General features: G+C 34.6%; 1 protein-coding gene across 1 annotated transcript in view; it reads right to left on the bottom strand.

Moving 5' to 3' along the window:
• Positions 1 to 15,595, bottom strand: part of ACSS3 (acyl-CoA synthetase short chain family member 3) — a 178,785-nt gene that overhangs the window by 101,067 nt on the left and 62,123 nt on the right. Inside the window, exons 5-7 of the mRNA XM_004053625.4 lie at positions 12,366 to 12,506; positions 3,669 to 3,749; positions 3,497 to 3,592 (exon numbers count right to left, since the gene is read on the bottom strand). Coding sequence (XP_004053673.1) covers positions 3,497 to 3,592; positions 3,669 to 3,749; positions 12,366 to 12,506 — 318 coding nt within the window. The remainder of the gene's footprint in view (positions 1 to 3,496; positions 3,593 to 3,668; positions 3,750 to 12,365; positions 12,507 to 15,595) is intronic.

Genomic DNA, 15,595 nt, shown 5'->3' with positions numbered 1-15,595 from the left:
AGAATCACTTGCAGATTCTCAGTTTGCATTACTGCATGAATGGAGGTAACATTAACAGAAACACAGAGTGCACTGAAGGAAATATGGTTTGCAGGGTGGGGTGGAGATAGAGAACTCAGTTCATGTCATCTTGGGCATAAGATGTGCACAGACTATTCAGAGATGTCTAACAATAGGTTAGTACTCAGCAGGAAAGGCAGATATAAAAATGGGATTTAGAAGCCATGATTTAATTAATGATCCTCAAATATAAACTGCTTGGAGATTATCCAGGAAACGTAAGCAGGATAAGAAAATAGAGCAAAGACTATGATCCTGCTAAACTCTAATGTTAAGGACCAAAGTGAAAGAAACAAAGAGAAGAAAAGAAGAACAAGCTGTCAGGATGGAAGAAAGAAAACGAGGAGTAGAGTATAATTTAGTTCCACAAGTATTTATTAATTGTGTAGTGTGTGCTATGCACTGTGCTGTGAAACTGGCTTTTATCCTCTTCTAGATGATACCCTCTTCTAGACGTAAATGTATCATTTCAGTACAGTGTGGCCAGCTCAGTGACAGACATATGCTCGAAAGCAACGGGACCACAAAAAGGGGCACTGCACACAGCCCAAGAACGTGAGAGAAAACTTTCAAGAAATTATAGCATCTAAGCAGAGTCTACAAGGAGAGTACGAGTTAACCAAGAAAGGAAAGACAGGAGGAAAGTCACACCAGAAAAAAGAAACAACATGAACATTAGCAAAAGAGCCTGGAGCTCAAGAGAGAGGAAAGGATCACCTAAAGGAATGGTCTGCAGGGCTGAACTCTAGTAAGAGAAAAAATAAAATCAGATTAAACAAGGCCCTTTGACTTTGTCACTTATGAAGTCACTGGTGACCCCTGCTGCAGCAGCTTCTATGAAATGATGTGAACATAAATCAGACTACAGTGAGATGAGGAATAACTGAAACAATATGAGGTTCAGGAATCTGGGCAGGATATTTTTTCAAGGAACTTAGTGGAGAAGAAAATATAGATGGCATAGTTGAAGCAGGCAAAGGTCTAAAAGACTTGGTTTTGTGACCAGAGAAAGTTAAAGACATTTATAAGTTGTAGAAAACAAGCCTGAGTGCAGAGAAAAGGTTTTAAATAGTAGCTTACTTCAGTCAATTATTCACACAACAAATATTTATAGAGCATCTACACTCTTCTTGAGCAAATCATTCCAACACAGAAACAAACAACCCTCCATCACAGTGTTAATATCATGTTTCAAATAAACTTGAGAAACAATAAAAGCCCATGGTAAATAGCGCAAAATATGTATGTATCTCAATTCTAAAGCAGCTTAATGCTTATAACCATAAATATGTTAGCATCTTTGGCTTTGTCATATTTATGTAAGCAATGCCACAATTCAAAATAACTATTCAGTGTAGAGGTTTATTTTGTTTACTTCAAGAGAAATAATTTTTTAAATTAAAAACATTATATTGCAAAGACAATGGTACAAAATGATTTCTCAAGATTATTTTGTTTTAATTATTACAAATACCTAAATGCATATTCAGTATGCAAGATATAAAAGCACTATACAAAAGATGCAGAGTAGTATATGAATTCCCAAATGCATATCAAGTCCGCAAGATATAAAAGCATGATACAAAAGTGTAGAGTAGTATATGATGGTTTAATACTTGTGTCAAAGTTTACCTTAATATTTCTTAGCATTCAGAGACAGAAAATCAGCCAGTTAAAAATGAAAGAACACAAATAGCCTTTAAGTGATGATGAGGCCTGGAGTATTCCAGAAAGATTGAGAATGGCCTCTCATGTTTTCAAATTCATTGACTTGCAGAAATTTAAGAGTGCAAATTAACTTGAAATCATTTAACACTATTCTCCACACCCCACATATAAAATTCCCTTTACTTCACAATCCTTGTCTGGTATTGACAGAACACTTATGTGAGAGAGAGCCTTATATTTGAGAAGTTGTCCATTTGTTCTACTGCCAAGCATTTAAATTTGTCTCTGATTATTCCCAAAATATAACCCTCTGTAACTCCGCATTCAAGACTACATAATTTATATGTAGCAACTTTTTAAACATCAAAATATACTTATAATATCTGTACTTTAAGTGTATTATTTGTCAGACTAGCCATTCCCAATTTCTTCACCTTTTTTTTTTTTTTTTTTTTTGAGATGGAGTCTCACTCTGTCGCCCAGGCTGGAGTGCAGCTGCATGATCTCAGCTCACTGCAACCTCTACCTCCCAGGTTCAAGTGATTCTCCTGCCTCAGCCTCCTGAGTAGCTGGGATTACAGGCATGCACCACCAGGTCTGGCTATTTTTTGCATTTTTAGTAGAGACAGGGCTTCACCATGTTTGGCAGGCTGGTCTCAAACTCCTGACCTCAAGTGATCCACCTGCCTCGGCCTCCCAAAGTGCTGGGATTATAGGCATAAGCCAACACGCCCAGCCCACCTCTTTCTTGTATACATTATTTCCATGCTACTCCCTTTTTTCAGATGCTTTCTAGTAATTTAGTGATTTTTTTATCATCTCAGTTAAACTGAATACAAATTTTCAAATGTGGAAGAGTAAAGTAAGATTACATCATTGCACATGGTAAGTATTTTTTAAAAACAGTCCTACCAACAGCTTATGTTTAAGTTATGGATGTTATAATACCCAGAGATTTGGCTACATAAACTACAGCTAACCCAAGTTTTCCCTATTTCATTTCTGTATTTTTTAATTTAAATATAGAACTATAAATATTTACGTATTTTTCCATCTTGTTAAATTTGTCCCAAAAGTCCAAGGCCATTTTGAATGATAATTTAGCAAACTACCATATTAGTTATCCCTCCAAGACTTTGATCTTCTACAGATCTGATAGGTATGTTTTCTAAGTCTTTATACAAGACATTGATAAAGTTAAATGGAATAGGCATATGAAGTAAATTTCCTATATGCAAAGAAATCTTATTCCTAGGTGACACTGATATATTCATCGAATTTTTAAACAGTTATTTATTCAGCTATAAATCTGGTCAGTCTATATTCCTATGTCTTATACACAGAGCTTTATTAGAAACCAAGGAAAGTATTTATTTAAAATTGAGACAACATGACTTTGGAAATCCATTAATCCTATGAAAATAAAAAAGGTGAATCTACATTGCTTGCTTTATGATAACTATTTTCTAGGACTCTAAAATCAGTATCAGTTTGCCAATAATTTCTAGAAATCTGTTAGGGATAGATATAAAGCTTGTTTTTATATGTTCTTCAGAATTTAATTCTGACTGTTAAACAAAATTTAAATAACTGGCTAATATTTCCTATATATCCCTTTCCCTTTCAAAATTATATTTTTAACTGGAAGAAGATATAATAATGTCCCCTGTCCCCACCCCAATTTTTCTGATCCTACTCAGGACTGCTTCATGAAAAGTTTTAATAAAATAAATATAATTTATATGTGGTATTAATTTTACTTTATTACCTCATATAAAACTGTTGTGTTCCCATGAAGAAGAGGTCCATAGCAGATATAGGAATGTCCAACAACCCAGCCTAAGTCAGAAGCTGCCCACCACACCTAAAAAATAAGATAATAAAATGAATATATTTTATTCAGAGAATGTCATGTAATGTAAATTTAAAACCACGATTACCTCTCCAGGTTGAAGTCCGTATATGGAAGACATTGACCAGTGTAGCATGACAGCGTATCCCCCAGTGGGCCTAATCACACCCTAAGGAGAGAAAAAGTGAAATTAAAATCAATAAACAATGTGTAAGAACACTCTCTATCTTCATAGCATCCACTTTAAAAGTTCCTGGTCAAAAGTATTTTATATATTAGCTACAAGTTACTTTGGCTTTTATAAAATTATCTTTGAATCATTATTTATTTGGGTCCTTCAATAGTCAACACAAAATAATTTGTCCTCATTAGTGCCATCTTTAGAATCTATTCTCACATAACATTATTAGTCTTCTAAAGAAAACATGATTTCACAAAATTACATGCAATACATACTTTTCTAATGGCACCACACATTATCAACACTACATTTTCAGACGTATTTCCAGAACAAAATTTAAGTGAAGAAAGGTAAAATGTAGTTATACACCTCAAATGCAGACTAACATAAGGACCTCTATTTCTTAAGATGATTAAATAATAATAGCTGCTTGGAGGAAACAAAGTCATATTCTAACTGGAATCTCATTACAACGCTTCACTGAGGATCATGCAAGCACACTTTAAAGCTGAGCAATTCTTTAGTTATGAACTCTAGAACTCTTAGGGCTGAATTCCAGTGAGTTGAATCTAAGGTTAAAAAATTTGTCTTATATTGCATTTTGGGCAAAAGTAGGGATCATTATATCATTGTAGTACAGTTTTCACAAATCAGTTTCAAGTAGCTCTCCCCAACACTGGGAACATATTCAACCTCAATAAAAGATTAATATTTGAACACTGGGTACAAATGTCACCATAAATAAGAACTAATGGAAAATTTAATAATTAAGTTCATTTATTGTTTTAAAAAACATTAATCATCATTGGCCCAATAAGACATAACCGAGTGAATACTCAGAATGAGTAGGTGAACACCTGCTAAGAGATAGAAGGTATATTCCACTCACATGTATTTTGAAGCATCTTTTAGTACAACAATTATAACTGCTCTTATGCAAAAAAAAAATTGTTTTTTATGAAAGGGCAAACATGGATCTAATCAATAACTGTGCTATTAGTTATGCTTTTTGGCATAGCTCTGCACCTTAACACACATACACAAATCAGGAAAATGAAACAGAAATTGACTTTCTGTTAGTTGCTAACATTGCTGCTCTCCTCAGGTGCCACTAATAAAACATAGGCATCATGCTGTGGAACATTATTTTATTCACCTGTAACAACACCTGGTCTCTTAGCAAATATCAGATGCAGTGTTGTTGGTATTTGAGAGCTATTTTCTAGATTGTATGACATGGTTAGCATGCAGCTGGCCCTCTTGATCTCCATGGGAACATTAGAAATTCTAAGCCCCCTGCCAGTAGGCTTTACACGTGCACCTTCCCATGTAAACGAAACAGTTATTTTTCCACTGTATCCTATCCTATCTTCCATGCACTTTGCTAGTTTGTTCTATTGAGAAGATCTTTTCCTATGGCTCAACAGATTGATGAATCTGATATTAATCAATTTGCAAACACTTTATAAAAACTATTCATTTTACAGACTAGAAAAAGTAGCTTTTGTAGACAATATGCTGTCCATGTGTTATGGCAGATGGTGATACTTAATATCAGTAATAATTTCAATTAAAAATGTTTTAAAATTTTCTCTCCATCCTACATGTCCCTGCATTTAGAACCCATTTTTATCAATAACTCTAAATATTATTAAAACTAGGTAAATGTTAGACCATATGGTACAGAGGGTAAGATGCATTGACTAGAAATGATGACAAGAAATAAAAGGTGAGGGAAGACATAACTGAGTAGTAATTCAATTGTAAAACCTGAAACATAAATGTAAAGGATAAGCTGACAAATTTCTATTTACCTCTCAGATGAGTACTTCTTCAAACGACATTTACCAATGTCACTTTGTCTGTAAATTAGTGAATACTTAAGCCCATCTGACCAAAAAAAGGAGACTTAAAAATGAGAACATGCGTGAAAAAGCATTAAAAGTTGTAAAGACTAAAATTTAAAATCTCTTTAACAATATTATTTCCTTGGTTCTAGCAATTATTGCTTTTTATTTTACCCTGTGCTCCTATCAGTCAAAAGGCATAAATGTCAAAATAATTAGAGGTTGCCATCAAAGATTCTCATTTAAAACAATTAAAATGAAGCTGAAGGAGTGAGAAGAGCCGTAATTTCTGTTTTTCATTAGTCTTTGATACCCACTTACTTTTATTTTTTAAAGAATGAGTATAAAAATTTTAATCAAGCATCTTTTTACCATTTATTAATCTAGACTCTAGATCTGCAATTTGGTCTTGCCTCTCAAATGCTCAGATAATACAGTTTCAAATTTCTGAGTATTTGATATGGTGCAGAAAAAAGAAATGCATGGTTTCATATTCTCCAGGTTCACCTTTTGTAAGAGGTTTGAAAGTAAAAAAAACACAAAGGTTACATTTCAAGAGAATTTCTTTAGCATAAATATTAATTTGTAACAAAAATAAGATGATAAAGCATTTTTGTTTCCTGTTTATAATCACATTTTCCAGGTAATGATAATTAAAATGCAAAAGAGAAACACCATTCAGCCTCTGAAAACACATAAATTATGCTCCAGAAAACAAATCATTATACTATAACTAAGCAAATTTAGTTGTAAACTAAAAATAGCACTTTTACAGTATATCTGAATATGAAGTAAAAATACTCAATACCAGTGCATACCCCTAAAACACAAACCTTCTTCATTTTAGTATTTCGAATCTCTATTATTTATTATTACCTTCTATATGCACTTTCTTTTTTTTCCTTTGAGATGGAGTCTTGCTCTGTCACCCAGGCTAGAGTGCAGTGGCGCGATCTCGCTCACTACAACCTCCGCCTCCCAGGTTCAAGCGATTCTCCTGCCTCAGCCTCCCAAGTAGCTGGGACTACAGGACTACAGAGGCATGCCACCACGCTCAGCTAATTTTTTCTTTTTTTTTTTTTTTTTTTTTTTTTTTAGTAGAGGCAGGGTTTCACCGTGCTAGCCAGGATGGTCTCGATCGCCGGACCTCATGATCTGCCCGCCTCGGCCTTCCAAAGTGCTGGGATTTCAGGCATGATGCACTGCGCCTGGCCTCTCTACGTACTTATACTCTACCTACCTTAAAAGTAAAGTCACTAGATGATCTAATATATTCTCATAAAAACCCTGTAACCTGCCAATATGCTGTTCCGATCTTTTGGTAGGATCAGTCATAATTCTTAAAGATGTCTGCGGAACTTGAAAAATATCCAGATGGGACTAGCACTCTGTGCCCTGAATAAAGGCATGAAAGTGAATCCTATCTCAGACATAGCAATGGAAGCAATATGAAGGTGCTCTCTTTTGGGAGTGGGGGACAAATACAATGTTTATGGTGTTTAAAAAATTCAATCAGTGCAAGTAAAAGTAAAGGGTGAATGTTAGTTACTCAGAAATGGGACCACAAAGTTATCACAGATAGTTCTTTATAATTTCCAGCTTACTGAGCTACTTTTGAAGACAAGTAAACTCACAGATTGTCATAAATGGGGCTATTAAAGTAAAACAGAAAACATGTTGGTATAAATGTTGTGTGCAGTTTTGGCTGCCACAGCTTGAAAAAGAAAAACGCAATTGTAACAATAGGTGTTGTAGAAGAGGAGGGAAGCCTGAAGTGTGTGGTAAGATTAAGAATTTGGGATTCTTCATTGTAAAAATATAAGTTTTTTTAATGGTCTTTAAATATCTGACAGGCAAATCCCAAAATACTGAGAGTAGAAAAGCTTAGAGTACATGACAAAACTTCCTATTTCGTACATTAAGTCCCTCTATCATTTATTTTGTAATAAAGAATCATACAAGGCAAATATATATATATATTTACATATGTAAAATGTCTATTCACATACACACAGGTAAACATATGCATGTATCCATGCATGTGTACATATTTATATGCTTATGTATATGTATGTATATATATACATGTGTGCGTTTGTGTGTGTGTGTGTGTATCAATTCAGCCTGACAAGAAACAATAAAGGGGGAAAATAAATTTTATTTGAAGGAAAGAAAAGAAACCCATCACCAGAAGATGGCAGGTGTCAGAGAAAAAAATGAATGGTTCTGATTGTTTAAAAGATCTAACACGTCAGCACTAAACCTTGTTTTGATAGTGGTTTGGCAGATGGCATCCCCTTTTTCGAGAGTAAGCCTCCACCCCTTTTCTAAACCTGATGAACTCCAATGCCTTCACCAGGAGTACTTCAAGACATTGCAAAAATACCACCTCTTCTGGGAAGTCTCACCCCATCCTGTTATCTGTGTCAAATGTCTTTCAGGTCCTCTTTCACAGCCCTCAGGGCCTGCAAACCTCATCAGAGGACTGATATCCCCACCTAGTGCTGTGCCTTCTCCACCACTTTGAGCACAGTGAGGACAACATCTTTGTATCTTCAGCACAGTGTCTGGGATAGAATAGGCATTTAATACATTTGTTGACTGTCTAAATGAGTGAACAGTTGAGTGTATAAACCTGTGTGAACAATGCAATTATTTTAACAAACACTCTTTGTTCAGGAGGAACCCTTGACACTTGTAGAACTTAGTGAATCTTGAATCTTCTTAGAAGGCATAAAAAGTTTCTATTCAGGATATTTCATCAAACATGACATATCTTGATACAGGTTTTCAGATGATTCTGAAGCTATGTCCATGGAGGATATTTTGGCAGTAGTATAATTTTTTGTCGATCTGAACAACTGTGAGCTAAGGGGCAAGGGTGCAACCAGTTCAGCACTTTAACTGCAAGAGCGTACCAAAGATCAAACAAAAAAGTTCACTGCTGTTTTTTATTTGACTTTCACTCTTTTTTTTTTTCTGGAGCAGGAAGTAAGTGCCCATCAGGACAAAAGGCCTTATCTACCACTTTCTTGTCATGCTTTCTTTTCAATCTTTTCCTTTTGATTTCTTTCCCCCTGTTCTCTTTTGACACTGAACATTTTTCCTTTTTTTATTATCATGATCCCTTTATGATATCAAACTGAACAAGATAAATATTATAATCACTAAATCTCCCATACCTAAAAGGACATCTCATCCAGATGAGGGATTCTTTTATCATGTAGTGCTTTGAACTATCTCAAATATAGGCACCCAGACCAAACAGAATAGAAGCCCACAACAAAACAGAAATGTATGCAAAGAAGTTCAGATGTGGTTGCTGGAATATTTACAGCAGCTAACAGATTAACCTGTCATACAGCAACTTGACAACTCCAGGGTTGGCAAATGCTGATATGCAAATATGCTTTAAATGTATCTACAAATTCTAACCAAAGAACAGACTGCCTTATGTGTGTTTTATATTTGAGAAACAAGCATTTTTAGGCAGAATAGTTTTATGAGCTCACAACATTATTTTTCCTCATGAAGATCAAGGATTGAGGAAACAAACCATATGATGACATCATATTTATATCTAAATGCTCCATTAATGCATGTGTGTTTATTTTTCCTATACTTACATTCTGTGGATCCCATATTAAGATTTTAGGTACTATTAATCCTGATTATACCTATGAAAAATGAAACGAGAATTGTATGAATAAGGAGGTGTCCAAGAAGCTGACTTACTAGAGAAGTAAGAGATCATTCAACAAATATTCTGCTCTACCTGGGTCAAATTTTAACGTTAGTGCTACAGTGGATCCAAAAAGGATAATGTATATTCTAAGACCTCAGAGAACATTCATTGTTATAAAAGTAAATAAATAAAAACTAATATGTATAAGACAGGTTAAAATAAGTGCCATAAAAACTAATATCTATAAGATAGGTTAAAATAAGTGCCATGAAGGTCTGTTGGTAATGTAAAATTTAAAGCAATTTCAACCCTAAAGTCCACTGGAAGGAAGAGGGACCTAAAGAGATAACTACCTTCTTTTGCCATTCTGTATGTGTTAACTTTGCAAAGCCCACTCACGCACACAATTTAATCACCAGTCCTGTACCCCAGTGACCTACAAGGGTCTATCTCCAACCCCATATGTGTAACTCTTGGGCTCAGACTCTAATTACCAACTCTTGACTGGGCATCTTCGTGTTAAATGTCCTGAAGACACATCATGATGAGCATGTCAAAGACTTTTAGTTTCCCTAGCCTCCAACCATCCTTCTGATTCTATTTCAATGAATATTCAAAAGCACCCTCATATGTTCTCAAAGTCTTAGACTCCTAACTTTGAACCAAATCTGATTCCTCCCTATTAAGCATGCTGTCCTTTGTAAAGTCCCAAACTAATTAAACAGCCTGAAAACTAATTTCTTTGTCTCCATTGTGTGTAGTCACCTATCTTCCCAACTAAAGGATCACCTTCTATCTTGCATCACCTATGTTCATACCTAGTTCAATCCCACTAGACTAGAAGGACTGTACTTTACTCATAGTTGTATCTGTTGAGCACTCAATACAAATACATTATATTGAGTCAAATTCACTGTGATGCAGAAATCTCCACACAATTCAAGCCCTCTCAAATTTATTGAAATAGATTGTCTCAGGATGGTACATTAGGAGGAAAATGAGGATGATAGAAATATCAAAGGATCTTCCATTTAGGCACTGAAAGGAATCCAGAAAAGAACCTCTCAGAGAAAACCTGGGCCGGGCGCAGTGGCTCATGCCTGTAATCCCAGCACTTCGGGAGGCCGAGGCGGGTGGATCACGAGGTCAGGAGATTAGGACCATCCTGGCTAACACAGTGAAACCCCATCTCTACCAAAAATACAAAAAAAAAAAAAAAAAAAAAAAAAAAATTAGCCAGGCGTGGTGACGGGCGCCTGTAGTCCCAGCTACTCGGGGGGCTAAGGCACGAGAATGGCGTGAACCCGGGAGGTGGAGCTTGCAGTGAGCCGAGATCGCGCCACTGCACTCCAGCCTGGGCAACAGAGGGAGACTGTCTCAAAAAAAAAAAAAAAAAAAGAAAAAAGAAAAAAGAAAAAGAAAAGAAAAAAAAGAAAACCTGGAATAGCTAGGGTCCATCCTTATTTGGAACCACTTTTCAATATAATGCTCTGTGTATTGCTTTTATTTGATTTCTACTACACTGGCAAGTCAGCTTTTAATTTCTGAAAACCTTTTCTTCTGCCCCTCCCGTAAGATCCCATTCCAGGTCACAGTGAATTTCAGTGACTTAAAGTCTTGAGGTAGCACAAATGTTTTTATAAGATTTCTTCAGGCTTTTAAGAAACTAAATTTTTTAAAAATTAAGTTATACTGTGTTTTCAGGGTCAGGAGTTTTCTCTCATGTTGATACTTTTATATTATATCATAACTTTGCTGAGTCCCCTCTTATTTTATAGCCAAATGTTCAGTTGGACTCCAGGTGGCTAGTGTGCAAGGCAGAACTGGAAAAAGTGGAGGTTGAGAATTATGTCGAGCAGATTATATGGCATGCTTCAATAAATAAATCTTCCAATCTTCAATATGCAGAAATATTTTTCAAGTCACTAGAGTTGCAACAAAATCATAAGGCTTCAATTCTACAATGAAACAAATATCTTTATGTGCATGCATCTACGTATGAATTCAACAAAAATTTATTGAGCACCAACTACATACAGCACAATGGTAGACCAAAATATACTAAAACATAACCTGTGTCCTCAGAGAGAATATATTCCCCTACCAAAAGTGTTCCTTTTCACAAGCAAGGTTTATATGGAACATCTTAAATTTCCTTTTAAAAAGCTAACTAATCAAATAGAACCACTATTCTAAGAAGATTAAGAAATGAAGTTTTCAGAACACTGATGCTACAGTAATCTAACAGTAATAAAGAAGCCACTGTCCTCAAGGAAGAGATGATTATGAAAGTCCCATCCCCTACTAAAATTCTACAATGCAATGAATATTAAACCACCTAATAAAGATGAGTAAGGAAAATGATACTGTTATCTTTTATAAGGGTCTATGAAGAAACAGTGTTATTTGGAGATACCAGGCAAAAGTGGTATTTGTTGCTATTTGACACATCAATGAATATTGATGCTTTCAACTTTGCTTTGTAAAAACACATTTCATGGTAAACAGATTTAAAAATCCTTGAGTGTCTTCCATGCTGTAAATCAAATAGTTCAATACTTTGGATAAATTGCCTCTGTTCAAACTGCCTAGGCCAATTCTCAAAATCACATTCATAATAAATAATTGAATTCCCCTAGATCAAAAAATCAATTCTATACTGCATGAAACTTATACCTCAATCTAAAAGAATAAAAATATTTTATTTAAAATATATTTTTATATAATGTTATTAAACCAACTGATATTCAATCAAACATCTACTAAAGCAATTGTATATTTCTAGCATTTGAGACAATTCTGGAAGAAATGAGAGCAAAATATTTGATGTTAAATAATAAATGTTTTTATATTTAGCACTAAACACAAAATCTCTTTAAGATATGGAGTAACTGTGTCAGGTGAGATCACGCCACTGCACTCTAGACTGGGCACAGGAAAAAAAAATAAAAGCAAATGAAGTAACTCTCTAAACTTCAAAGTAAAGTCTGCAAACATTTCCAGTCAGTGATCAAACATTCTTGGTAAAGTAAATCTACTGCTATAGATAGTTATCTCTAAGAGAGTGAGTACCTTAGGTAACCCCGTTGTGCCAGATGTGTAAAGAATGTACAGTGGGTGTTCTGAAAGAACAGGAACACAGTCATGTGACTGGGCTTTTGCCATCTCTTCATCCCAATCAAGGTCACGACCAGGAGCCAAAGGAACCGCCTCCTACACAGCAAAAATATAAGAATATGTACTGTAATAAGGAGATTAAATCAAGAGAACAAAAAGCAGCTAAATCTATTTAAGTCTGAGCATCTGACTGAAAATCTAGGCCTATATGGCACTAAACATCAGATTTATGACTAAAAAGCTCAAGTTCGTGATTTAACATAAATGTTTATAAAAAGTCCAAAAGTTTTATATTCACTTCAACTAAACTGACAAAAAAGCATGTTTCATTTAAATCTAGAGATATCCTTTAGAAATTCAGTATAATGCAGTAATGTTTCCATCAACACTCATGGCTTAAATAACATTTCATGTTTTTATAGATGTATGTACACTAATAACTTTATAAACTAATTTTTATTTTTCATAGCCTATTTATTTTATTTTGCATTTATTATCTTTACAATGATGTGTCAACTAAGCTATTAAAATTTCTCTTCATACAATGGCCTTTAGGAGTAATACCACAGCTACCTTTCCAAATAAGAAAACATTAATTCTTCTTCAGGAGTAGGGAAGAATTCTACTATTGCTTTTTGAAGACTAAAATCCAGTTTTGAAATTTAGTCAGAGTCTGTGATATATCTAAAATACGATCCAAGTTTTCCTCCTTCTAGTAAACTTTGTGATAATAGAGTCATGAGTTAAACAGATACTCCTTTAAAGAAATTAAATAGACTTCTTTAAAAACAGTGACAATGAAATGGCCAGATGGGTGAAAAGCAGGGAAGTGGCTGATGGAAAAGTTACTCTGATGGGGAATTACAGCTATTGAAGTAGAGTTAATGCCCATTAAAAGCCTAGTTTTTTTCTTAGATGTTAGCTGAGCTCAAGATCACACATCAGGAAGTTTATAATTGGCAAACATGTTAGCACAAGCACAAGCAATGTTATATAACACTCAATGAAAGTTAATGAGATCTACCATCTAGAGATGTATGTAACCATTTCATTAAAGTGATTCCTGAGATAAGCCCAAAGATTGAAAAATTTAGAAAAGACAAGCCACTTCCATTTTCTAGGCTGCTTAATACATTAATCAGGGTTGTAAAAACTGTTCATATATTTAAATAGGTACATTTACCAATTAATACTTCAATATAATATCACAAATATGATGCCTGTATGAATATGATACCTGTATGAATAAACACATTTATAGCTAACACATTTATAGCTGAATCGAAGACCCTTTATCAAGTTGAAGTTTCAGGCCAAACTGCTTTCTCCAGCCCCACTCTGATAGGTACTGGCTCTGCCATTTAGATAAATAAAATAGTTGGCTATGACCAAATCGTACGTTTCCATTTCTATTTATACAATGGATAAAAGCAACTAATTGCAAATTATCAAACTTTTGACAACACAGAGATCTATAAAAATCATCACACTGCAAAATACAAACATCAAATTGAGGATCACAAAAATAATTACAGGTTGATAATTTTTATAGGATTCTAATGAAATTAGGACTTCAATAAATGGTTATTCTTCAGGCTAAGAAACAGAGGTATGTGCAAAGGAGATCTGACAAAGAGAGGAAAAAAACATTTTCACATATATGCATTTACTTCTATAGATATGTCTTTCCTAATTCTTATAATTCTTAAAAGGCGGTATTGGGAGAGCATAGGGGTGATTGATGCAATATCCTTTGATTCCATCATTGTTTGCCTGAGGCTTAGGTGTGGCAGCCAAGTTTTACCTCCTCTTACAGAAATGCAATCCTGGTTAATAAGACACACCACTGAGCCTCATAATTTGTGTCTCTCTAAATTCAAAGCAAAGCCATTCCACTGGGCTTAGTTACTGACAAAACAGCAGGTCTAATAGAAAGAACAAGAGATTTCTACAGCCCTCATCTATATCACAATAGAGGAAAGGGCCTGCAGAAAAAGAGAGAAGCTGAGAAAGTAAGCTAGTTATTGGAGGGGAGCAGGCAGTTAATCTCTATTAAGAAGAAAAGAGAAGAGACTTGCACATATCCAATGTGTTTATAGTGAAAGAAATAGCATATATCTTGTTGGTTACAAATCATTAAACTGGAGTTTAAATCCTGGTTCTGCCACTTAGTAGCCGTGACTTTGGGCTATGACCTTTCCATTACTCAGTTTCTTTATCTCCAAAATAAGGCTAGAAACAGCATCTATTTCATTTGTTTGTTAGAATTAAATAAGAAAAAATATTTGGAAGTACTTAGCATTGGGCCTAGAACTTAGTACATCATCAGTTCTGAACAAATTACATATGAATGTAAACAGCACACATATACTCAAATATGCATACATTGTGTGTGTGTTCCTGCCATTCCTCTAAACTGTTCTTACCCAAAGCCTTCTATATTACTGATTTTGCATTACCTGATTTAAACAGCAAAGAAGCTTTTTTAAAAAAAGTGCTTGAGGTCTTCTGAAAGAAACTTAAAATTCTTCTTCAAGATCATAAGAACATTAAAAATCATTAAGTGCAGCAGTTCATGAACCACAGACTACTAAAACTTTACACAGGAATTTAATGTGGTAATGGGAATTGCTAGGTGGTATTCAAAATGACATATTTTTAACACTCTGTTCTCATATCTTGTCATTTAAGTATTTTCAAAGAAAACTTGTCAAGAGTTCTACAAATTGCACATGATTCTTTGCAGTCTTGCAATTTCACTTCTGCAAAAAAAAAAAATTTAATCTGCTAGAAACCCAAGTTGTTCTTATCATAAATAGCTAGAGATTTGCTTGGGTGAAGAAGTAAGGTGATCATGAGTTCAAAGTTACAGGAAAAGTACGGTAAATTGTATTCATTGATATCTTATACTGTTCTCCCTTCCTTCATGGATCACAGAATAATTTATCTACTTAGAATATTCATGTTTTGTTTTCCTAAGCATAGTTTTATTTCTGGCCTAAATACTCTTCAAAATTTTAAGAAGATACTTGCATGCAAATTAATCACACCACTCCAAGAGTCAGGATAGCTGAGGGATTAAGCATACAGTCAGAGTGCATGCATTCGCATCTTGACTCTGGCACTTTCAAACTGAGCAAGTTAGTTTATCTCCATGTTCACTGGAGTCTTCTTTTATTAAAATA

Source organism: Gorilla gorilla, chromosome 10 (genome assembly GCF_029281585.2).
Source record: "Gorilla gorilla gorilla isolate KB3781 chromosome 10, NHGRI_mGorGor1-v2.1_pri, whole genome shotgun sequence".
In the NCBI taxonomy this organism is placed as follows: Eukaryota; Metazoa; Chordata; class Mammalia; order Primates; family Hominidae; genus Gorilla; species Gorilla gorilla.
The sequence above is the reverse complement of the archived record's forward strand: the minus strand, read 5'-3'. Positions and strand labels throughout refer to the sequence as shown.